Source organism: Colobus angolensis, unplaced genomic scaffold (genome assembly GCF_000951035.1).
Source record: "Colobus angolensis palliatus isolate OR3802 unplaced genomic scaffold, Cang.pa_1.0 Scaffold23, whole genome shotgun sequence".
Lineage (NCBI taxonomy): Eukaryota > Metazoa > Chordata > Mammalia > Primates > Cercopithecidae > Colobus > Colobus angolensis.
Genome location: NW_012115488.1, coordinates 14,707,531 through 14,732,452, shown reverse-complemented (window position 1 = coordinate 14,732,452; position 24,922 = coordinate 14,707,531). Strand labels below are relative to the sequence as shown.

At 37.4% G+C, this 24,922-nt stretch overlaps 1 protein-coding gene across 1 annotated transcript in view; it reads left to right on the top strand.

Annotated features, from left to right (window-relative positions):
* ELL2 (elongation factor, RNA polymerase II, 2) overlaps positions 1-24,922 on the top strand; it is a 76,936-nt gene that overhangs the window by 16,614 nt on the left and 35,400 nt on the right. The window contains exon 2 of the mRNA XM_011944289.1: positions 1,211-1,258. Coding sequence (XP_011799679.1) covers positions 1,211-1,258 — 48 coding nt within the window. The remainder of the gene's footprint in view (positions 1-1,210; positions 1,259-24,922) is intronic.

Genomic DNA, 24,922 nt, shown 5'->3' with positions numbered 1-24,922 from the left:
ATAGCTAATGTTACACTTGATTTTACATTCAGGTGGTCTGTCTTTTAAAGAAGTACTTATCTTTATTTCTTTTTCTCTTTCATTTATTATAATCCCTAATAGTAAACTTTTCAGTCTGCAGAGAAGTTTTGGGAAGCATTTGGAAGTAGTAGGTGACGTGCTGTAGCTGAGGTGGGAACATTGTTAGTGCCTCTATATTTTTATTTGGGGTAGAGATGAGACCAGAAACCACTGTTTTTGTACATTGGATTTGAATATGAAGGTGTGAGTAGTTTACAGGCTGATGTGCTACCATTAAACATTACCCAAGTCTGATTTCTTCATGGGTTTCTGTTGGCAATTTGGAAAAGCTTTCCCACAGAAAAATATGCTGGTGACTATGAATACAGGAAATCATGCAAAAGACTATGGCTGACATTTACGATAACAGCTTTTCTTCCAAATGCACAACTCTATGATAAAATATTGAAGTTATCAAGAAGAAAAAGCTCATAATAAAAAACACTGATCTAGAAATTACGTTCTCCTGGTGAGAATCATATGAGAGAACTGGTAACCTGTTTGGCTCTCTATTAAAAAAAAATCTCTGATAAAATGTGAGAAAATGGAAAACAGGTTTATTCTCAAATGTTTAATTTTATATTTCTAGCATCCTGTTACAGTATTGTAAAGTTCCTCCAATTATCTCTTCCCTCTTCCAACCCCTATTAAAAATATACCAGGAAAACTATGCAACAATACAGTTTTTTTAAGGTAAAATTGAATTGGTATACTAACCATTTTTTGCCAAATCATGTTGGTCAGTTTCAAAAACATGATTAGCTGCACTGCCAAAAACTTTATTTTGTTTGTGTGGTTCAGAGAGAAATGTAAATAGTGTGATATTATTCATCCAAGGCATCTTAATATAGTAACATGCAAAAGAAAGTATATAATGAAAAGAGATTTTCACACATTATGACACTGACCAAATACATATTTTTTTTCTTTCTTTCTTTCTTTCTTTTTAATAGACATGGGAGGTCTCACTGTGTTGCCCAGGCTGGTCTTGAACTCCTGGCCTCAAGTGATCCTCCTGCTTCAACCTCCCAAAGTGCTGGGATTAGAGGCATGAGTCACTGTGCCTGGCCCAAATAATATAGATTTAAAGTTTAATCATTTAGTTCTGTGTCACAGTAACCAAGGTTTACCTGTTTGTTTCTTTTAATAGAATTTAATTCCTTTTCGACCTTCAATTCAGTTCCAAGGACTCCACGGGGTGAGTACTCTTCTTGATTTAACAAACAAATCTAATGTTCTTGCACGCTATTCAGCTTTTAAAATCCGTTTTCAGTTGACCCTTTTATTATAACCAGCCACTCATTCTGTGAACTTTGTGACTAAATGAAAATGTCTGACATCTTTAAGATGCTTGAATTCTCTTATTTTCTTAATCTACTTTTTAAAAATTCATATATGGTTATTGATATTGATGGTGTTTTTTATCCATATTATGAATAATTGCGTGTTTGAACCTTTTTATTGAAGTATAATGTACATCAAGGTATTATGTGAGTATGTTTTATCACAGCTTAACATCCATAAGGGATTATTTATTTCAGGCAAGTTATGATTGTGATTGCTTTTACTATTAACAAAATTTTGCTGTGTGTGCCCTTTTTTAAGTTGTATGTACTAGGAAATGAAATATGTAAGTAGAAATTGAGTTTTTCGTATATATAGAATAAACAAAGTTTTCTGTGTATTTTATTACTGCATTTGAAAGTGCAATAAATGATAATGTCTAATAAAATGGACCTATGAATTTTGTCTTTATAATAGATGATAAAGTTTACAGGAATAGAATCAGTACTTTAAAATTATTATTATTAATATTTCATAATAATAAATAGTAGACTCAATTATTCTTTTTGCTTCCTCATTTAAATTAATATGTATTCTATATTTGCCTCTATATATCAGCTATAATATGGAAATTTGTAATTTCTGTAAATGGATTTTTAGAGCTATAGAGAAAACATAAGCTGAGGGAGGAAGATTCTTGATTATTGTAAATCTGCAGACTTCTGAATTTTTGTTGTCACAAAATGCGAAAGTGTCAATTTAAATAGTCTTTCTAACCTTTATAACTTGAAAACAGTTCAAGAGTCAGATTAATTACATCATTCAACACAGACCAAGAGTACTTCTAAATGTGTTGTGTAATGCTTACTTGAAGGAGATGTTTGTGTGGATGTCAGAGTTTTGCTTCTACATGACAGCTTTACAATGAAGTCCTGTTTTTCCTCTTCAGTGACTAAGTGTTCATGAATGGGATCCTAATTGGAATAAGTATTCTTCTGAATTTTGTTGTATAGCTTTTTAGTAGGTAGTCATTAGTACATGCTGATTTTCTATTCAAGGGCTTAGTTCAGGTGTTTATTTAAGGCTTCTTGAGTTTTCCTGCAAATTTTAATGACATCAATAATATCTGAATAGATGTGCCAGGGTCAGGCCTAATTCTGCCAGCCCTGGAGGGCTCCATGAATTTTCACTAAAGAATTATCTAGGGAGAAGAGGGCTAGAGGAAGAGTGTAAGGTTTGAGCTGCTTTTCTCTTACTGGGAGCAGTAGGGTTCTGGGGCTGATGCTTCCCTTAATTTTTTCTGCTGGGAAATACAAATAAAGGATGTTTTCTAAGGAGGCATCAAGTTATGCCGAAACCCTAAATCATGGAGCACCAGTATGTGCAGACTTCCAAACTCTTCATTCTGACCCTTGCAGCTTTTAGCAGTCTAGGAGGGAGTATGGTTTTCTCTAGCATACTAGTTGCCCCTGGGCCCTAAGCAGCATTGCAAAGCAGGCAGTTTATGTTTGAAACCTTAGACCACCTTTTCTAAACTTTCCTCCCTTCAGCTTTCCTGTCCCATGTGTCCAAGTGCCCTCAGTTTATCTTTGCCTGCTCCACTTTCTCTTCCTACTTTATTCCTTGCCTTGATATAGTTCACTGATGGAAACAATTTAGATATAAATGACTGATAGGTTTAAATCTTAATGGGTGTTTGAATTTTAACAGATAAGCTTTTTAATCCAAGGGAATGGTAATTGGATTTGGTAGAGTAGATGAGGAGTGGAGGTACTATAGACTGAGAGCTACAGGATGTTTGATCCTACTTTGCTTATTCTAAGTCTGTCTCCTCAACCCCCCACTCTTTTCATTATTCTAACTGGGAACAAAATATATGGACTCAGCATTGTTTTAGAGCCTGCAGCTGCATTCCATCCACCCCTCCCCCCTTCTTTTTGCAGAGCTCTCCCCAACCCTTTGGGACTTAGTAAAAACAAAGAGTCATTACTGGGGAGAGAGTGGGTTGGCACAGCCCACAGGGAAGACGCAGAGCTACCAATGTGAGGGTCTTCTGTACACTGCTCCTCTGTTTTTCTCAAGAGCCATGATAATTTAACGTTGCCTTGCTATTGCTTTAAATCCTCTCTGAAGAAGTATGCTTACAGATTTTTTCCTGTGTGGAATATGTTTAGGGCTTTAAATTAAAAGATTTAAATTTAAATTTTCCACAAAGGGTACTTTTCCTTAATGAGAAATTTTATTTGTCTTTTGACATCAAATGTGACTGAAAATGTACCTTAACTGTCATACTGTCATATATAGGCATATTTGAAGTATAACTAAGCATTTTTAAAATATCGTTTTAAAACTGAACACGTAGTGTTAGAATCATTTTCTGTTTCCCTGATGAGACTCACGCTAAGCACTGCATCATTATGTTCTTCCTTGTTAACTAATTATAAGTATTTTTTCCCCTCAGTTGTGTCTTTAGAAGGCCAGAATTTGGGTCTTGACTGGTTAGCTTTTAAGCGTATTTGCCTCTGTGCCTGAACATGTTCTCTTAGGTTGAAGTTTTCTTCTAAATAAATGCAGACTGAAATATTAAAGTATAGCAATATGTTGCTAAAGAGTAGAAATTCTGAAAGTCATTGATTACCTGGATTTTTATTATCACAGTTGGGCAGCAGCCTTTGTAGCATTAAAAATATAAATTGTGACTTTCACTGTTCATTCTACCCCTGTTCCTTAACGGAAAAAGGTGCTCAGAAAATTAGATGGTCATTGAGGGCATTTTCTGGATTCAGAAAAATGAGAAAATATCTATGGTAGCAGTTGATTCTCATTTCTAAACTCATGAATATCAGGAGGTGAGTAAATCATCCAGAATTGCTTTGCTGATTCTGAAGAGTGTGAATCAACCAATTCTCACGGTTCTAATCTATACCTAAGATACTTATAACTAAAGGTTTACTAGGATTATAAATCTCTCTAGACCAGCATATTTAAACAGAAATGGTAGCCGGTAGATTCACATGGGCTACTGCATTGTGATCTTCAAGTTACAACATTCAGAGGGGTGTAATGGTATAATGCACCCAGTTTCCAAAAGCAACATTTTTATTGTGAAGTAAGCTTTATAAAAATCAAGATGGTTCTATCTACTGATCTGATACTGAAAATGTGACAGGTGAAAATTTTCCACAGATGTGTTTCAGTACATTTTTAACAACAAAACTCTGTATTTGCATGCTTGTTGAAAGTTTCTTGTCTAATGACACACAGTTAATAGTGGCAGTGCTATAACTACACTCTTGGTCTTCACACTGCTAGGGAGAAGTTCTTCCTGCCATACTGTAGTAACAGTTGTTACTGATGCAGTTATCAACTAACGTAATTGTTCTAAGCAATAAACTATAAACAGGTAGCCTAATCAATGAATGTGCTAATAGGCTAATTTATTGTTCTGCTTGTTTCTTATTCACTGCGCAAACATTCTTTCAGCATTTACTAGTGCCAAGTGCTTGTTATGTACTTTGTGTGAAAAGATGCAGGGATGGGCATGGCGTGGGCTCCACCCTCAGAGAACTCACAGTCTTAAGAAACACATACAGACTAATACTTAGAAAATAATTCATAATGTAGGATTCATTCAGAACCCTCTCTCAGAACTTCTATGGAAATGGGGGACTGTCAGGAACAAGGCTTATATTTGTATTTCTCATTGGTATGAAATAGCCTTTTAAGCAAGGGTTTTAGTAGATATAAAATGTCACATCTTGGCAATAGGTTTGTAAAATTCCAGAAGACCTATTTAAGAACTGTGTGTATGCATGTGCACACACACAAAGGTAAGTGTGTGGTATGTTATAATTGAAATAAAATCTGAAATGGCAAGGTTTTCAATAGTGAATAATGCCCACATCTGCTGGCATGTAGTAGCCGTACAGAGTGGAGTTGCCTCAGGCCTCAGTGACTCATGTCCAGGGAGTGATTTCCCCAGGGCAGTGAGAAATACTGCTAACTTTGTCACAGTATATGAGATTCTAGACCTCGGTATTAACTCAGTATTTGTTATGAGAATATTGTTCTAAAATTCTTTCTAATTTAGTTACTTACTTTCAGACTCAGCAATCCCAGAGGCTTTAGAAAATAGTTTTACATAACGTAATTTTGAGAAATAATAAAATAATAATTATTTTTTGAGACAGTGTATTGCTCTCCAGGCTGAAGTTAAGTGGAGCAATCATAGCTTACTGCAGCCTTGAACTCCTGGGCTCAAGCAGTCCTCCCTCCTCAGCCTCCCAAGTAGCTAGGATTATAGATGCACAGCCATGACTGGCTAATTGTTTTTGTTGTTGTAGAGATGGGTCTCACTGTGTTGCCCAGGCTGGCCTCAAATTCCTGGCCTCAAGCAATCCTCCTGACTGGGCTTCCCAAAGACCTGGGATTACAGATTTGAAGCACCATACCAGGCCTAATTTTTAGAAATCATTTTTAAGAATTTAAGAAGAGGACTGAAAATAGAAAATATTTTCAATAAGTACCATGCAGTATCTCCTGTGAAACACTGAGTCACACACACTTTTCCCAGAATGAACAAGGAATAGCCAGCCAAACAAGTTCTAAATGTATGCCTTCTAAAAAGGCATAATGACCTTCCGAAGATGAAATTGGCATTTAACTGGTAACTTTAAAGGCTTGAATAGTGCTATAAAACTCTTTCAGTAGAATCATTAAACAGAGGGTTGGATTTTTCTTCTTCTTTTTTTTTTAATCCCCAAACTTAGCAAAGCCTTCAGAGATATTTTGTTAATTATTTATTTTACTGTGTGGGAGTTGTGGAGAAGATTGGGTTTGAAAAACTAAATTATACAGTATTTGAAGTTAGTAGGCAATTTCAACCCCCTTGAAAATGCTTCCTGCAAACTGTCCTTCCCTACCCTACTTGGTTCCTGGGGAAGCAAAGATAACTATCAGCTTGAAATACGCAGCAAAGGTAAAAATAAATCCCCAGCACTGCCATTCCGTCTTAGATGATATGCCTTCCCTCCAACTTCTTTCCCTTGACGTTTTGGTTTGGCTAGCCTACTGGTTTTGCCAAGGGTTGTGTTTAGTCGGTCGGCTCTGAATGTTGCCGACTAACAGCCACCTTGATACTCTCGGCTCTGAATGTAATTAATACTAGAAGAATGCTAAAATTGTATTTCTTTATAATGGTAGTTCTGTTTTAATTTTTTAAATATTACAGTGGTTAACATGCATAGATACCATCTAATATTTTTGCTGAATTACAACTCTTTAGCCACATGTTAATTTACTAAGATGTTAATAAAATAGTAAATTACCAAATTTTTAAAATTTTTTAATTTTTATATATACACGCACACAACACATACACACACTGTTTTTTTTCTTTTTTTGTTTCTCGAGACTGAGTCTCGCTGTGTCACCCAGGCTGGAGTGCACATTTTTAAAAATCTCATTTTACCCAGGAGATGGGCTGTCCCTGGGGAACTCTGGAAACTGCATATTTTCTCACCCAATAATTGAATCATACTTTGAAGCTATTGTAAATTGACCAGAGGACCCACCCAACCCACCCCTTGCCCTTGAAGAGCTCAGAATAGCAGAGGGTGGGAGGGTAACTTTGATTGTATGTTTATGGTGCCTGAGGAAACTATCTCAAAGTACTCACGGACCATACCCTTACACAGGCGCCACTGTGTTACAGCAAGACAAGCCCCCCAAAACATGAGCACAAACAGGGGTGCTCACCCTGCTCTGTCCTTCACCAAATTGCATCACCTTGGAATGCAGCAGCTGGAGCCATAACTAATATCTGAAGCTATCACAATTGCCATAAATTGTATTCTTAGCAATGAGTGAAGCTTACTGCCTTCACTTAGCAAACATTTGTGAGTACACGATGTATACCAGGCACCATGATAGACAGATAGACAGTGTGTAGACAAGGTAAAATAGCCCATTTGTATTCCTGACATTACCTGTTAATAAAATCTGTCACTAATTGGCTTTGCTTTTTTGTTTCCCACCAAAAACTGAACTTGTGGAATTGAGTTACTTATATTGCAGGCAGTGTCACTTTAGTAGTACTTACTTATTTAAGCTTGGAAAATAATATTTTACCAGTTCTATGATACTTTGTGGTCCCTTAAAGTTAACCATCCCTTACTCTGTCACCTATATTGGAGTGCAGTGGCTCAATCATAGCTCACTGCAGCCTACTGGGTAGCTGGGACTATAGGCACGCATGACCATACTCAGCTAATTTTTTAACTTTTTGAAGAGACAAGGTCTCCCTATATTGCCCAGGCTGGTCTCCAACTCCTGGACTCAAGTGATCCTCCCACCTCAGCCTTTCAAAGTGCTGGGATTACAGGGATGATCCACCACCCAGCCCCACCTTCTTGAGGAGTTAGGATTTCACCTTGGAGATCAGTGCTTCTTATCTATAAAATTTCCCTGGAGAGCTATGATGAGGTTTGGAAACCTGGACTTAAAACACATTTTTTTCCCCCAGATTTTCTTAGGATAGCTCGATTCACTCTCATAAGAATGTTTGAAGAATATACATATATATAGATGTGTATACATTCTCTTCTCAAAAGAAGCTTCATGACTTCCATCAATTTCTGGGTAACCTCTGACCTCTCTAATGTGAGAAAACTACATCGGTAAATGAGTGCCTTCAAACACATTTACAAATAATTCACAGTAAGGCAAAACTGTTTTACATCGCATAGCTTTACACATATAGATGTAGACATTCACACTACTGAAACAAAAGTTCCACAACACAGTCTTTACCCTTACTTCATCAATGTACCCTGATATTTTCTATTCCATTCTCTTTCATTTAAAAAGAATCCTAGTCACAATCCACTAAATTAATGCCATGACCTTCCAATGGGCCACAATCTATTATAGCTTATCAAACATGGTAGGAGATTATCAACTATTTAAATAATTTTAGCCAGGGAGTCATGTGGTCAGATTTTCATTTTAACATGCTTCTCCAATGGCTGCCTTGACTTAGTCATTCCTTATATATGGAATTCCTTACATATGGGAGGACAAGAAGAAGAGATAAGGATGGCTCTGTATTTATTACTTGAGCATTTGGTTAGGTGGTGAGGCCATTATTCAAATCTGAAATAGATGAAAGAGCAGGTTGAGAAGGAGACATGGGGTGTGTTTGGTTTGGAACATGTTATCCATGAGGTGTTCAGGTTACACTCCAATCCTCATTCTGTCAGAATGGAGCTGCCCAGGGGGTATTCCCATTGGATAATTGGAACAAAAGGATTTTCAAAAGCAACTCCAAAGGACATTTTATTGGGTTTAATTATACCTGGAACTCTAGTCGTGAGAAGAAAGAAAAGGTTGATTTACAGATGAAATTCTGATGTGAAGCCCTATTTAAAGAGTAATTTTTTTCCTAGCTGTTAAAGAATACTGGTTTACATATGAATACTGAAAGCATGAGTATTGTTACTTTTAATTACTAACATTTAGGGAATTTGAAGCTCCTTTTGTTAAATTGTGCCCATACTAATTAAGAACAATGACAGGCTAATAGAGACTAAGTGTGGTATATTCATTTAGTGTAAGAGTATACAACAGTGAAAAGCAGTAACTTATAACTCTAAGCAGGCAGAAGAATACATATGGTATGATGCTGTTTTTGTTTTGTTTTGTTTTGTTTGTTTGTTTGTTTGTTTTTGAGACAGAGTCTCGCTCTGTCACCCAGGTTGGAGTGCTGTGGCCAGATCTCAGCTCACTGCAAGCTCCGCCCCCCAAGTTCACGCCATTCTCCTGCCTCAGCCTCCCTGGTAGCTGGGACTACAGGCGCCGCCACCTCACCCGGCTAGTTTTTTTTTTGTATTTTTTAGTAGAGACGGGGTTTCACCGTGTTGGCCAGGATGGTCTCGATCTCCTGACCTCATGATCCTCCCGTCTCGGCCTCCCAAAGTGCTGGGATTACAGGCTTGAGCCACCGCGCCCGGCCGATGCTGTTTTTATAAAGTTTAATAACAGGAATAATCAAAAAATCTATTGGTAAGTTTACATATGTGATAAAACTATTAAAAACCAAAAAAGGGATGACAATTATGAAAATGAGAACAGTGGTTACACCCAAAGGGAAAGGCAGGCAGAGGGAAAAGGAGAGGAGGATGGGTGGATGTGTTATTGCTCACATTCTAGTTCTTGAATGGTGAGTTTACAGGTTCTCATTATGACATTGAACTTCATAACGATCAAGCTATACTTATTTTGCAGAAACAAATATGTTAAAGTTTGTTCTCATTATCAGTAAAGATAATTTGTCATCTTTATGGGTTAAATAAGAAAAACCAGAACATGTTTCAATAGATGCCAAAAAGGCATTTTGAATCTGTATTTCCTAATTATTGGAGAAACATAAAAGAAATTTTTGGAGATGCCGAGTTCAAATATGACAAGACTTTAAGGAGAAAAACTGGATATTAAAGGTTTTAAAAAACAAGTTGACAAGGAGAACAGAGAAGGCAGGTCTTGTTATCTAGAGCTAGACACCAGCTAATATCTTTCTAGTCAACTACTTGATAGAGTTGCTTTGTCATCTATCAGTGGAGAAAGAAGGTTTTCTCTGTCTGTGATCTCTCTCCCCAGTGGAAAGAAGGTACAGGCAGAGTTGCTGCTGTTATCAAGGGTGTGGGAGTAGAGGCTACTTTCCTTTCTGAGTTAGCATTTGATGTTTTGGAGCAGCGGCATTGTAAAGTGTCGTAGGAAAAAGTCTAGTCTAGAAAGGACAGATCAGGGGAATGAAAAGCAGCAGTTGGTTGAATTTTAAAAGATGAGGTTCTTAGGGGGCTTAGAGTAATAAAACTCAGAATGCAATATGCAAGTGATTAAAGAACAAAATTGAGCCCACATCAGGAGTGGGTTGGTACCTAAGCAGCCATAGGAAAAGGGCAGTTCTTTATAATACATGAAAAGCCTGGGGTTTAATAACCACTTAGTAAGTTATGTTATGGATAGCTTATTTTAGAGTGAGAATATAAGGCATAGCCATATTTGTGAAGGTAGTAATACTCTACTAATGAATCCTTAGAAGTTTTTGTTATGACTAATCTGAATGCTTTTTAGTTTTTCTTTAATCTAGTCATGTTGGTAATTTATAAGTCAGTTTTCAGATTAGGAAGGAAGGTATTTAAGGTTGTTCCATTTCCACTGAATAGTAAGATGATGCTTACTTACACATTTCCACAGCTGTTTGAAAGCTCTGTATTTGGCTATAACGAAAAACTTTGTTAGGAATGCTTATGTTTTGTGTTTTGTTTCTAAAGGAAGACAGTGTTTTGTTCCTTCTTTAGAAAACTTGAAGAATAGCATAATGAGTCAGGATTAATTTGGGATAAAGTCTTTTACTTCATAATTTCTGATTCTGTAAAAAAAATCTCTAACCTCTTTCAATAATATTTAAGGTAATTGAGTCAAAGGGTAAGTATCATTGATAACCTAAAATCTAGTTATTATTTTTATGCAGCCTTTATTGTTTTTCTGATTGAAAAACAAAGTGAATAAACATTTTTTAAAGTGTATAAAATACACATAAGAATAAAGATGAATAATAAAAGAGTTCCTAAAAGTGAAAAACAGTTTTATTCAATTTCATTCTAGTCTTTTCTTCTTGCTGACATACATTTTAAAAATTGCAGTCTCAGTGTGTTTCTTGCCTTTTTATATTCCTTTTTTCATTTAGCATTATCATGAGCATTTTCCTTTGTTATTAAATAGTACAAGTTACTTTTAAATAGCTACCTAACATTTCATTTTATGGATGCACTATCATTTAGCCATTCTCCTATTACATGTATGGTTTCTGTATAACAATAATGGTATGATTAAAATCCATGTGCATAAATTATTATTGCTATCTTTCTTTCCTCAGGATAGATTCCTAGATATGGCATTTATTAGGTGAGAATACTTTTAGAGTTTTCAATAACTGTAGCAAATCATTTATCCTGTCCGCATCCCCCACCCCCAGAAAGCTACTGCTGTCTTATATTCCCATAGCTGTTCAAAAGTGCCAGTCACGAGGGGTTTTCCCCAGCCAATATTGGATACATGTTTTTTGAATTTCAAAATTAATCATTTGATAATGTTTAAAAACTGTTTGACAGTGTGATTTGTTTGATTACAACCTGACATGAGTAAAATATTGCAATGTTTTAAGATAGCGTGAAGTAACATCCAGTGCCTTGCTGTCTCCATCTGGTATTGCTAGAAGGAGTGGTTTTGAGTTTTTCATTCCTTTATATTATTCATATTTTCTCCCAATATGGTGGGGAGAGTTTTTATTTTAGTAGTTCATGAATTCCCTTTGACAAAGGTACTCTATTTCTCTTTTAAAAATAATTATACTACTTATATAACTTTTTACATACTGTATTTTGCTATTTTGACATTTTTGTTTACCATTTTTTGTGGTCGTAATTATTTAGCGCTTTTGAATTTCTACCTTCACCTTTAGATGCCTGTCTTCTTTAAAAGAACATTGCAAACATCTCACAAAGCCTAGCGGTATGGATCTCTTTTTTTCATGGAGCAATGCTGTGAGTTATTGGCCAGGGGATAAAATGTTTTACTACTTTATATAGTTTCATTATTTTAGAGGGACTCTGTGGTGTGTGGTTCTACCTCCTAGCAGAATTAAATTACTATCTAAACGATAAACAAAAGTTTTTTAATATTAGTTATTCAAATATAGTACTTGCCTTAATTACCCATACGTAAACCTTTGCCCTTTCTTTGCCAAAGTGTCTCTTTCTCTATGTGAAGGCATAGGTTTGATGACTTTGCCAATAGCCTAACCATCCTTAGAAATCTTTACGGTCCTATATTTCTTACAATTACAAATCAGTCTATCTAAGAAACTTGACAGGCCCTCTTATTTACATCAGACATGCCAATCTCTTAGAAATCAGAACTGTAGTCTCTAATTTAGCTCTTGATGTGTTGTGCATATCAATAGCTTTATACATGTGAAATTAGACATAGTTTTATTTTCTTTATAGGCTTGAAGAAAATTAACAAACAAATTTGACTTATGAAAACTGAATAGAAATAAATTTTATGGAGTAAACCAGACTCTGCCTCAGGAATACATTTTCAGAGTAGATGTTCGGAAAGAGATTTATAAAAATTAAAATACTACACGTTTGGTTCATTTTTAGAGCTACCTATAGCTTGATACAAAAAACACACCCACAAACTTTAAAACACTGTTTGTATTTATGAAGATTGAATGCTTTAGAGTCATAAAGTTGTGATTCCCACGAGAACCCTTAATTCTATTTTCTTTGTTTCTTTGTTGTGCGGTAGCTTGTATCTGAGACTCCGGGACTCTGAAGGCAGTCCTTTTTTTTTTTTTTTTTTTTTAAATGGATAGGGCGCTTGGGAAGCAGTGTTTGCTACCCTTCTAGAGGAGCAGCAGACATCTGTAATTTTTCAGCCTTCCATGGACACCTGTTTTAGCTGATTCATTCTCGTACCTTATCTTTCTGTATTTTGAGTTTGAGACAGTTGGAAATATTGCCAGTTGTTTTCATTATTTGTTTATTTTTCCAGATAGTTTATTTGGCTTCCGTTTACACTAACACTTAAGCTTTGACCCAGAAGACTTGTAGCCCCTTATTTTTCTCTAAATTATGAAGATTCAGAATGAGTATAGTCAACTTTTGATTATCCAAAGAGCTTGTTAACAGAAATTACTTTAAAAATAAAACACCTCATTATAGTGAGGAAGGCTCGTGTGTGTTAGAATCAAACAGGTCAGAATTGGAGTGGGAACTCCCCAATATTGTCTTTGTATTATCAAAGCAAACATTTTTTGGCACTTAACTGTGTACCAGGCCTTGTGCCAGACACCTTAGATGGGTTATCTCTAAACTTCACATCAGTCATATGAATTGGGTAATATCATTATCTACATTTTACAAGTATGGAAACTGGGGATTACTGAGGTTATTTGCCCAAGGTAACACAGATGGTAGATTCTGCAGCCAGAGTTGGAAACCAGGTAGTTTGCTCCACAGCCAATGATCTAGCATCCTAGATGTGGTCCATTAGGGCTCTCTCTTTTCATCTGTTTGTAAAAGGGAAGTTTTCACTTTCTTCTCAAATCATTGAGAGAGAAACAACTTGGAACTGGAAGTGCAAAGGGAAAATTCTAAAGAAAGCATTTTAAAAAGGAGAAAGAACAAGACAGCGGGACACCATTTCCTATCTCTGGTATTCTCCAAATAGTTGGCACCAATTCTCATTAAAAAAAAAAAAAAAGGCACAAAATGGTGCATATTTTTACACACACACTTTTGTATTATTCATTTAAAATGTGACTACAATTTAATTAATTAAAATGATATACCCCAAATATTGTCTGTCTTGTTGCTGTTTCTCCTTCTTTAGCATAGACTGTGGTCTTGTGCCTTTGGTCCCCAGGGAGGACTTACCACAGTGATCTTACCACAGTGGCTGCCTCAGCAATTCCAGTCTCTCATCATTCCTTCCTTAACCAGAGCATTTCTGAGTCTGTTTGTAATACATGTTGGGTTTCCCTATAAGATTTATTTTGAAAAAAGCATTCTGTAACTTTACCCAAGAAAAGGCTCAAAAACAATTGATATTGAAAGCAGAGAATTAAGAACTAAATATACTTTAAATCTCTATGGAAATATTCTACAGGCTTAACTATTGTTTATCTTATTGGACTTACAAGTTTTCTTGGTGACATTGATTAGTTTGGGGTGAAACCATGTATTTTACAAAATCTAGGTCTTGGGCTTTTTGAGACTTCTGTTAACCTTGAGGACTTGCAGGTGTCAAATACCAGTCTCTCCCTGGATTTACACAATTGCTGCTGACTGCAGGCACGAATTCTAAGCCCACTTACGTTTGCCAGCAGTTCTTCCTGGCATAATGCAAAAGAACGTTGCTCAAGGCTCCAGGGTACAAGAAGAAGAGATTGGCAGTGAATTGGAAGTTGCCATTCATATTTAAGATTTCTTTTCCTTGTAGAATTCAGGTTTGGGCTTTGTTTCTGAGAAACCATTTTTTAAAACAAAATTCTGCTTCCTACTTGACAAGAATTACTAAACTTAGAATTATTTAGTATGGTTAAATTCTAAATTCTTTAAAATACAAAATGGTTTTAAAGAGGTTGGGTCATACTTTCAAATGGAATTTCGTGAAGCCAGAGTATTCGGTGAGTGTTTTAATAAAAACGAAGATACTTTTTAAAAACAAAAATATATAATATGAACTTAAGTCCCACAAACCCAGGAAGCCACTTGGCCTAGGTTTTGGGGCTAAACATAGCACAAGAGAGGTTAGGAACTTTCTCATCCTGACACTTGTACCACACAGCAGGCAGCTGTATGAGTTTTTTGGGTTTTTTCCCCCGCTTCCTTTCATCTTGTTATTTATTTTTGCCTTCTCTGGGGAACCCTAGTTCTCAACAGATTCTTAAGTTATCTATTTCAAATCCATTTATAATTTTTTAGTATCCCTGACATAAGGCACCTTCTGAGTGAATTTAATCTAAGTTCCTTCAGATAAATCTAACAAATATTTATTAGCTATCTACTCTACTGTGTTTCAAATATATATAAAAGTGGGTAAGACCAGCTGGGCGTGGTAGCTCACATCTGTGATCCCAGCACTTCAGAAGGCTGAGGCGGGCAGATCATGAGGTCAGGAGTTTGAGACAAGCCTGACCAACATGGTGAAACCCTGTCTCTACTAAAAATACAAAAATTAGCTGGGCATGGTGGTGCACACCTGTAATCCCAGCTACTCAGGAGGCTGAGGCAGGAAAATCGCTTGAACCCGGGAGGCGGAGGTTGCAGTGAGCCGAGATCGCACCGCTGCACTCCAGCCTGGGCGACAGAGCAAGACTCTGTCTCAAAAGAAAAAAAAAAGTGAATAAGACCATGGCCTTTGCCTCCACAGAACTCACAGTCTGGTGGGAGAGAAAGGCAAATAAATGAGTACTTAGCATACAGTGTAGTGAAGGCAGCAATAGTGACGAATGCCTGGATGTGACGGGACCAATGGGGACTCAGAAAGGGGGCTTCTAAACGCACCTCACTGGGAAAGCAAAGGCTCCCTAAGGGAAGGACTGCTAAGCTGAATCTCACAGATAAGTTAGCATGAGCTAAGGCAAGAAGTGGGGACACAGAGTAGCGTGTTCCGGCACCCAGCAAACACCATATTGCTGGAACATGAAATACAAGGTGGAGATGAGGCCCAGTTAAACTAGTTTAGTAGTAAGAGTGCTGACAAGGAAACTCATATATACTATTAAGAAGCTTTACATCTACTACTGGTAAGTAGTAGGAAGTCATGAAGAAATAAATGACCCTTGAGACTGACAGGGTCATATTGACATTTTATAAGAATAGTTGTTGATAAAAACTGAATGATTAGAGGATGGCAGCTGAATGATTAGATGATGGGATTGAGAACAGTTCAAAAGTAGAGGCCAAAAGCCAAGTTGTCCAAGCAAAAGGTAATACTGAGCCAAAGCAGAGGAAAGAATATACATTTAAGAAATATTTCAGAAGGAAAAAGCAGTAAGTCTTACGATTATGTGCAGGTTGAGGGGTGTGGAGTAGTGTGAGAGAGAGGAGTCAAATTTCACTCATCAGGGTGCCAGTAATCTCAGCACTAAATGAATGCTGGCTTATTAACTGGGCAGTGTGGGAGGTGGAAAGATTCAGGAACGAGATGATAATTTAGTTCATGTCAGCTTTGTATATTTAAATTTTGGAAGGGACTGGTTAATAAAACAAAAATGAAATGCAGCTTTATGATAAGTTGCTGAACCCAGTGGGAGGTTTTAGTTTTTGCCACCAAAGAAGAACTTGTGGCTTAGCCCAGCCATGACTGCATTTTGAAGAAACTATTTAGATTTTCTCGATGGCTGTCTCACTTCTCTTCCAAAACCACTTTGCACTTGGTTCAACTTTGCATTCATTTTTAAACAAAGTTTCTGTTCTCTCCTGCTCCATAGTCTGTATACCTTTTCCCTGATGCAGTATCTCTAGTATCTGGTATTTCCATCTTTCCCCTGCCAATAACTGTCATCACCCCTGTTTTCCTGGAAATACCCAACTACCAAACAACACACACTCAGACACCTGGTTTCTTCTAAATACTTTTTAACCATGAAGCTACAAAAATGAATCATAACAAAACTCCCTTTGAAGCCCCTTTTTAGCTGGCGAAACCAACATTGGTCAGTTGTACAGTATTTAAAAATAAGAAGCACACTTAACCAGTTAATGGATTCATTTACATTAAGGTGCTCATTATCACATTCAAAGTAAAAAATATACATATATATGTTTGTGTGTGTGTGTGTGTGTGTGTATATATGTCTATATGTGTGTACACACACACATACACATACTGAAACAATTCCTTTCTTCCAGGCAAAATACCCTGGAGTCATCCTTGATTTCTCCCCTTCATTTCTTATATTTAATATGTCTAGGAATCCTGCTGCCTGTACCTGCAACATACATCCCAAATCCATCCATTTCTCCCTGTCCTGGTCCTAAGCATCATTATCTTGTTCCTGGACCTTTATACATATGTGCCACAATGGCAGGAATCTTTATCGGTTTTATTCACTACTATGTCATAGAAACCTAAACAGTGCCTAGCACAGTAGTACTCGGTTAATATGTGTGGAATAAGTGAATTAAGTGAAAGAATCAATTAATCCATGTCATCTTACCAGACACACTAACATTTGGAAGGCTAGTTTCACATTAATAGAGAAGCCATATTAAGAGAGCCAAAAGTAGTTTTTTTGTAATTTCAGTTATATAGCAACTGAGTGTATTGGGTGTATTTGATTTTTTAAAATTACTACTTTACTTCCATCGTTGTTACTGTGTATTTGTAATTAAAATTGGTTTTGAAATGTTGCCATCGATGATATTTTCTCCAAAATGGTCATAAATTTAAAAGAATACATTAGGGATGAGAATGCAGTTCTCAGGAATTATTATTATTATTATTATTTTTTTTTTTTTTGAGGCGGAGTCTCACTCTGTCGCCGGGACTGGAGTGCAGTGGCCAGATCTCAGCTCACTGCAAGCTCCGCCTCCCGGGTTTATGCCATTCTCCTGCCTCAGCCTCCCGAGTAGCTGGGACTACAGGCGCCCGCCACCTCGCCCGGCTAGTTTTTGTATTTTTAGTAGAGACGGGGTTTCACCGTGTTAGCCAGGATGGTCTCAATCTCCTGACCTTGTGATCCGCCCGTCTCGGCCTCCCAAAGTGCTGGGATTACAGGCTTGAGCCACCGCGCCCGGCCAGGAATTATTTTTATATTGAGACTATATACTACAGAAATAACAGGAATAGGAAACCTCACTATTAGGCTGCTCTACTGTTTAATCCAGAACTAGAAATTTTAGTACTGGATCCAGGGGAACTATGTGAAAAATAACAGGGAAAGCATTTCACTTTACTTTTTCCTTGCTTAATATACATCTTGCTAAAGAGGAACAATAGAAGGAAATAAATTGACTTATTTTTTCCTGAATTATTTACGTTAATTGCTATATGACCTGAATTTTGGGGATAACTGCCAATATTTCTCTTTGTGCTAGAAAAACTTGGCATTTTGTACTATTCTCCTCAGTAAAATAGCTATCATATGGAAATTTCAGATGGCTCTAATATGTGTTGGCTCCTCTCTACCCCCTGCCCTTCCCTGTCAGTAGGAATGTTAGCTCTTACTGATTTCTCTAATACTTAACTTTTTCTATTGCCAGCGAGGGCTACCCTCCCCTTCCTACTCCTCCACCCTCCAGTATTGGTTTGCACATCTGGCCTGATCTGAGAGGCTTTTTTTTTCCCCCCCCTCAACCCATAATGTTTGGGCCTAAAGTCATAACTGCAGGTCTAGTTTTAAAAATAGCACATGTGGCTTTCAGGTTGAGGTTTCTATTTTCTGTTCTGATTCTAGATTATTCTGTCCCTAAACTGTGGAACCTGAATAGTGCATGCAAATATATTTCTGTAGCTTAAAGTATATTTCTAGATTTTAAGGAAATCACAGAATCAAGAGTCTAGAAATAATTTGAGAACAACAGAGAATTCTAATGTTTAAATGTTTGCAGTACGTTTATATCTAAGCTAATATATGCAGTCTATATATAGTCAAATAATAGATGTTAGATAAAATTAAGAGATGGACTGGCCTCCTGGGATGCTGGAGGGGAGGTGGTGGGTTCTGAGGCCATACAAATTGCGAAACTATTCAGTATGGAAGGACCCACAGCAAAGAAAGGTATTTTGTTTAACTTGGCATTTCCTAAATTTATTTGAGGAAAGAACCCCCCTTTCACATAAGGAAACTTTTCGGCATGCTTCGGAAATGCTAGTGGAAAGAAAGCAAATACTTCAGTTCTAGGCCTGGCTCAGGCATTAATCTACCTTTTCATTTAACAAATATGCATCGAGTGACTACTTTGTGCCACGTACCACTTGAGGTGCTGACAATATATTCAGGGAACACAACAGACAAAAGCCTCTGTCCTTACAGAGCTTACATTCTAGTGGAGGGAGAAAGACTATAAACATAATATGTTAGTATTGCAAGGTAATGAGTGTTTTAGACAGCCATGGAGCAAGGTAAGGGGATTTGGAGTACAGGGATTGTCACTTTAAATATGGCTCTAACTTGAACAAATCACTAAGCCTTATTGTCCCTAATCTATAAAAAAGAAATTATAAATGATCTTGGCCTGCTAGGCTATATGAGTCTACTTTAACACCAGGAATTGTCATATCAAACCATGGTACTGCTGATTCATGAGTATTTCATTGAGTGTTTACAATCACCTTATCAGAAAAGGTGTCTGTCAAAGAAGAGTTCTGTAAGTTTGAATGATTTGTAATTCCACAGAAGAACAAAACACTTAAATAAATGAAGAAAACCATTGCTGGTTCTATTTTTAATCTAATGTATACCTCAATCCAGTACTGAGTAGAAAGTATTTGACTCAAGGACAGGAAACCTGCAATAAAGGTACCAACAGCTTTTCAGCAGATGTTAGCATTCACATATGAGAAAGTTGCAGCAGTGCGCACATTGTGCTTCTGCCCTAGATCCTTATGTAAATAGGATGTCCGTGACTTGATGTTGAAATGACCTTTCAGACAGTATTCTATTGCCACATGCCTGAGCTTGTATCCCAGAGTAATTAGACGTTTTGACTTACACATCTTGGTATACAGTGTTTATGCTAATTATAAATGTCTGAAAGTTTCCTGAAACTTTTTCTTTGTAGCTTTTTATCGAAGACAGACAGGAGGTCGGGAAGAGGGTTGTGGATTGTGGTCCTAAGCCTTTGATTTTCAGTCTCTCATTTTTGGAATGAAAATTAAAATCTGCTTTTCCAGTTGCCAAGACATGGTGGTATATTTTTATATTCTTCATCTTGAACAAGAAACTGTGTGGAATCCCAGCCTTTTAATACTTTTTAAATAATATTTTATTCTTAAGGCATTTAGCTAAAAATTCAAGATCGTGAGTCCCTAAATAAAATGTTATTCCCAACTGACCTGTAGGAAAAGCTTAAATTACTAAAATTAAAATGGAGAAGTTTCTATCTCACAAAGGAACGGTCTTCCAATATTGTTTTAAAATCAGACCTCAAAACTTATTTCCTGCAGTGGTTACCTCAGTCCTCAAAAGCTGACCCTAGGTCTACCGTAGCAGTCAGTATGTTTTCACTTCCTCCTCCTCGTATTTCATGAACCTGAAGGCTAGTATTTAAAAAAATGTTTTATAACCATTTTGGAAAAAAGAACCGTCTAGATACACTGTGGCATAGGCTCCTACATATCAGAGAGGACTGATGCATATCCACAGGGGTTCCTCTGAAACTCTGTCTGAGTGGCTTTAGATTAGACAAGGTCTCGGACCCACCCTAGCTCTGGCTTTCAACAGTCCCACAGGTTCTTCTCTGCTCTGAAGTTGCCATAGTTTAGTTCTAAAGCTTCCCTCTCACCAACTTGCTCTAATTGTCATATAGTACCTGCTCTTTCCAATAAGTCTCCTGCTTTCCTGTCCATTGGCCAAATTGTTACACAGCCTTACCAGCCATAAGTGTAAGTGCTACCTTATATACCCATTTCATTCTTAAGATACAATTAAGAATGAAATGGATATTGATACAATTAACTTTGTATCTAATTAATACATCTTCAAAAAATTAGGTGCACTAAGTCTACAAACCGTTTTGAAATTTTAAGGATGTAAAATTTGCCTGAAAACATCTTGCTCTTGAAAAGCTTCAGATTAGCTCAGACCATACCATCTGCATTGATGCTGCTCTGAAACTACCAAGAAAAGGCAATGTAGAACTCTGATTGGCCTGGGCTCCATGTCCCTTTATTCCCTAACCTCTAAGCTCCACTTCAGCTCCACAGCTGGAAAGAAACTCATGACATGCATCAAGAGTCACCCTTTGGTCCCAAAGTGAACATTATTTGCCCTGATGCCTGCCCCTGCCCTGTCTGCATACTGCTCAAATATATCCATAGTGTTGCACATGGGTACGAGAGACTGTTGAGAAGTTCTGCTATCAGAGGCGAGGACAGAGGTGGTTTGTTACTGATCTTTAGCAGTCTGAGAATCTTATTGTGTGTGGCATATGGTAAGAACCAGGAAAAATGGTAGGGATTGAAAGCACTCTGCGGATAAATTACTCTGTATTTTTTTAAGCTGAAAACTACACTATTTTTTTCTACTTGTTATTGCCAGAGGCTTTTAGAACTTAGTAGGGGAACAGAATTCTCAGAGAGTGTCATTCTACCAAGATTCACTTTCATTATCTTCAAATCATCTTTTCTTATTTTGAGTTTGTTCATAGTAAGTTATATTTTTAAGACCTTCTTTTAAAAAAAATAACCAGAGTAGGTGTTACAATAAAAGTATTTTTAAATAATGCCCGTTAAGCCATTTGTTTATTTGCTGGCTTCATGGTACTTAGAAGAGTGTGCAGAAGTTTATTTGCAGTAGGAACTTAATCTTCACATTCTTTCTATAGCTAAATATTCTTTAAATATGGCCCATGTGTGCTGCTTATCTTTGCTTTTCAGTTCCTCCTGATTGGAAGTTATAAAACTAGAATAAGTATTTCAAATAAGTTAAAATGGATCCTTTCGTTTGAAATAAAATGGGTATTTATTTTAGGGTACCCTAAATAAATATATTTAGGGTAAATATATATATTTAAATATATATTTGGGATAAATATATTTATATATTTCTTTATATATGCTATTTTTCTCCACTTATTCATTGACTTTCAGAAACCCGTGAAGTCAGAATTCTGACTTCTTTTTTTTTTCACTTTATTTTTATTTTTATAGAGATAAGGTCTCACTATGTTGCCCGGGCTGGTCTCAAACTCCCAGGTTCAAGTGATCCTCCCACCTCAGCCTCCCAAAGTGCTGGGATAACAGGTGTGAGTCACCACACCCAGCCTGTGACTTCTTTTCTAAGGGGATGACCTATTTCTGTTTATAATCCAAAATTTCTCAGCCTTGGCCGTATTGATATTTTGTACTGCGTAATTGGAGGGAATGTCCTGTGCAGTGTAGGGTGTTTGGCAGTATCTCTGGCCTCCCACTACATGCCTGTAGCACCCTCCCAGACCAGATGTCCTCTGGGGGACAAAATTGCCCCTTGTTAAGAACCACTGTTCTAATATCTATGTGTAACACAAATTTCAAAACACTTTGGTGAGTACATAGCATGGATTATGATTTTTTAAAAACTTTGTTTCTTTTTAAGCTGATTCTATTCTGGTCATGATCATATTTTTTAAATCTGTAGCTTTTTTCCTACTGAAGAGACTTTTAAAAAACAAGAATATGAAAGTCTTCTGTGTCCACCATCAGGCCAGACTATAATGGTTTAAGAGAAAAAAATGCATAGAAAGATAATTATTTTACCTTAAAAAGCATAAATGTTACTTAAGAAGTTAAGATCGGGTGGTTTGGAGGATGAGACAGGAAAAAGCTACATTTAAGTAACCTAAAGGTTTGTTAAGAGCTTTCCGTAACACTCTGTTTAGTGGACATTTGAATTAAAAGAGTCCAGCCATTAAGTTAAAAGTTTTCACTAAAAGAACACTGCCCATTTGCAGAATTTGAGTACAGACTCCAATCACTCTTGAAAAATAGGGCGAAAAAAACTGTACAATTCAACCTTTTAAAAATGCAATTTAGTCCGGTCGCAGTGGCTCACGCCTGTAATCCCAGCACTTTGGGAGGCCGTGGCGGGCGGATCAGGAGGTCAGGAGATCAAAGACCATCCTGGCTAACACAGTGAAACCCTGTCTCTACTAAAAATACAAAAAATTAGCCGGGTGTGGTGCCGGCGCCTGTAGTCCCAGCTGCTTGGGAGGCTGAGGCAGGAGCATGGTGTGAACCCGGGAGGCGAAGCTTGCAGTGAGCCGAGATGGCGCCGCTGCACTCCAGCCTGGGCGACAGAGAGAGATTACGTCTCAAAAAAAAAAAAAAAAAAATGCAATTTGGAGTCTCCCAGATGGGATGGTCTTCCGTTCTCTGATAGGTATGGAAGTACTACTATACTCCCAAACCTGAGCTATGCAGTAGGGAAAACTTTAGGTCTAAACCGAAGCTGGAGCCTCATAGGAAGATGAAACATCATATGGAGATGAAACCTCTTTATGGTTTTTAAAACAATATGGTTAAAAACCACTTTAAAATTTTCTCCAGCCAGGTTATACAGATCTAGATGAAGGGTTAGAGGAAAAAATGGAAGTTAAATGAGTCATGCCTAGGGAGGGGATTTCATTCAGGTGTCCACACCCTTCTTACCTATCTAGACATATCCCTTCTCTGTCAGCAGAACCCTGCTCTTCCCAAAAAAACAAAAGCAGGCATTAGTGAATACTGTTCTACCAGTATACAGGTAGACTTATGTTCTCTTGTGCCTGACGCAAGCATTCCTTTGGCTCCTGCTTGCCTCTACTGCTGTAGGGTTAAGAAGTTGCCAATATATGTATGTCAACTAGGTGCTGAGTGTGCACACCCAATAAAGCAGCCTGATGAGTACCTGCCTACAGAGTAAATTAAGACTTGTTCACAAAGTTACAGCACTTTAGAACTGGGGAAGCTTTTGGGAATTAAAGAGTAACGTTAGGGCCCTCAAAAGATATTTATAAAATAGGTAAAAAAAACAGAAACTTGTGCTAGGAGTTGGCTCTAATTTAAAATAGGGCGTCAAAGCTAGTTTAAATTCATGGATGATGGAGGCTCTATGGAGTATTACCTATCTATAGTATCTTTGGTGAAATTTGACCTTTTAAAGCTCTACACAAGTTGTCTGAATCTCCTTTGAAAAAAACATTTTTCTTTGACTTATTTCTTCTTGTTCATTTATTCCTTCAACAAACATTTATTATATGTCTACTATGTACCAGATACTACAAATTGTCTCCCTTCTTACCTTTCTTTCTTTTTACCTTTTTTCCAGGGTTGGGAGGAAGGGAAGGCAGGAGTTGGTGGCTGCAGTTCTTTCCTGTAGGTCAAGATTTGGGAGACTTTTAGATTAAGCAAGTCAGAGGTCGCAGGTTGTCTTGCAGGGCAGAGCAAGGGCAGGAATCATATATGCCTGTGCCCATGCCTGTGCACATTCATGAGTGTGTGTGCATACACACTAAGCAGCAAGTTAGCGCTGAGTCTTCAGCTTATAATGGAAAGGACAGATTTTTTGGAGAATGAGGATTATAAAACACTTTTCCCTTCCCTACTTGTTGCTAAATTACTAAGACTGTATGTTTGGGAGCTGAAGTCGTATTTCACATTCTTGCCAACTAATCCTTTTTTTTTTTTTTTTAATATCACCTAACAGCATGCAGACCCAAAGGAGGAAAGGTTTCAGACACTAGGAAGAGTGGAGCAGTTGAAGGACAGAAGATTCCAATTGTACACACCTTTTTTGAGCCCCTACTGTGTATCAGGCAATGTGGCCGATGCAGGACCTCAGTGGTCTTTAACAACTCTGTCCCTTTGCTCCTGGGACTTCCCATCTAGTAGGGAAGCCAGCCCTTGAGCAAGAGTGTAGAAAATACATCTGCCTGTGGTGAAACCCCGTCTCTACTAAAAATAGAAAAAAATTAGCCGGGCACGGTGGCAGGCATCTATAATACCAGCTACTCAGGAGGCTGAGGCAGAGAATTGCTTGAACCCAGGAGGCGGAGGTTGCAGTGAATTGCTTGAACCCAGGAGGCGGAGGTTGCAGTGAGCCAAGATCACGCCACTGCAGTCCAGTCTGAGCAACAGAGCGAGACTCTATCTCAAAAATAAATAAATAAATAAAAATTAAAAATTAAAAAACAACAAAAAAGAAAATACATCTGCCTCTTCCACAGTGTTGCCTGGGGCTCAGCCTGGGAGTGACCTACAGAATCATCTGTAGGCTGCAGACCCTGTTTCTGTAAACATGAGGATGTATAATGGAATCTTAGGG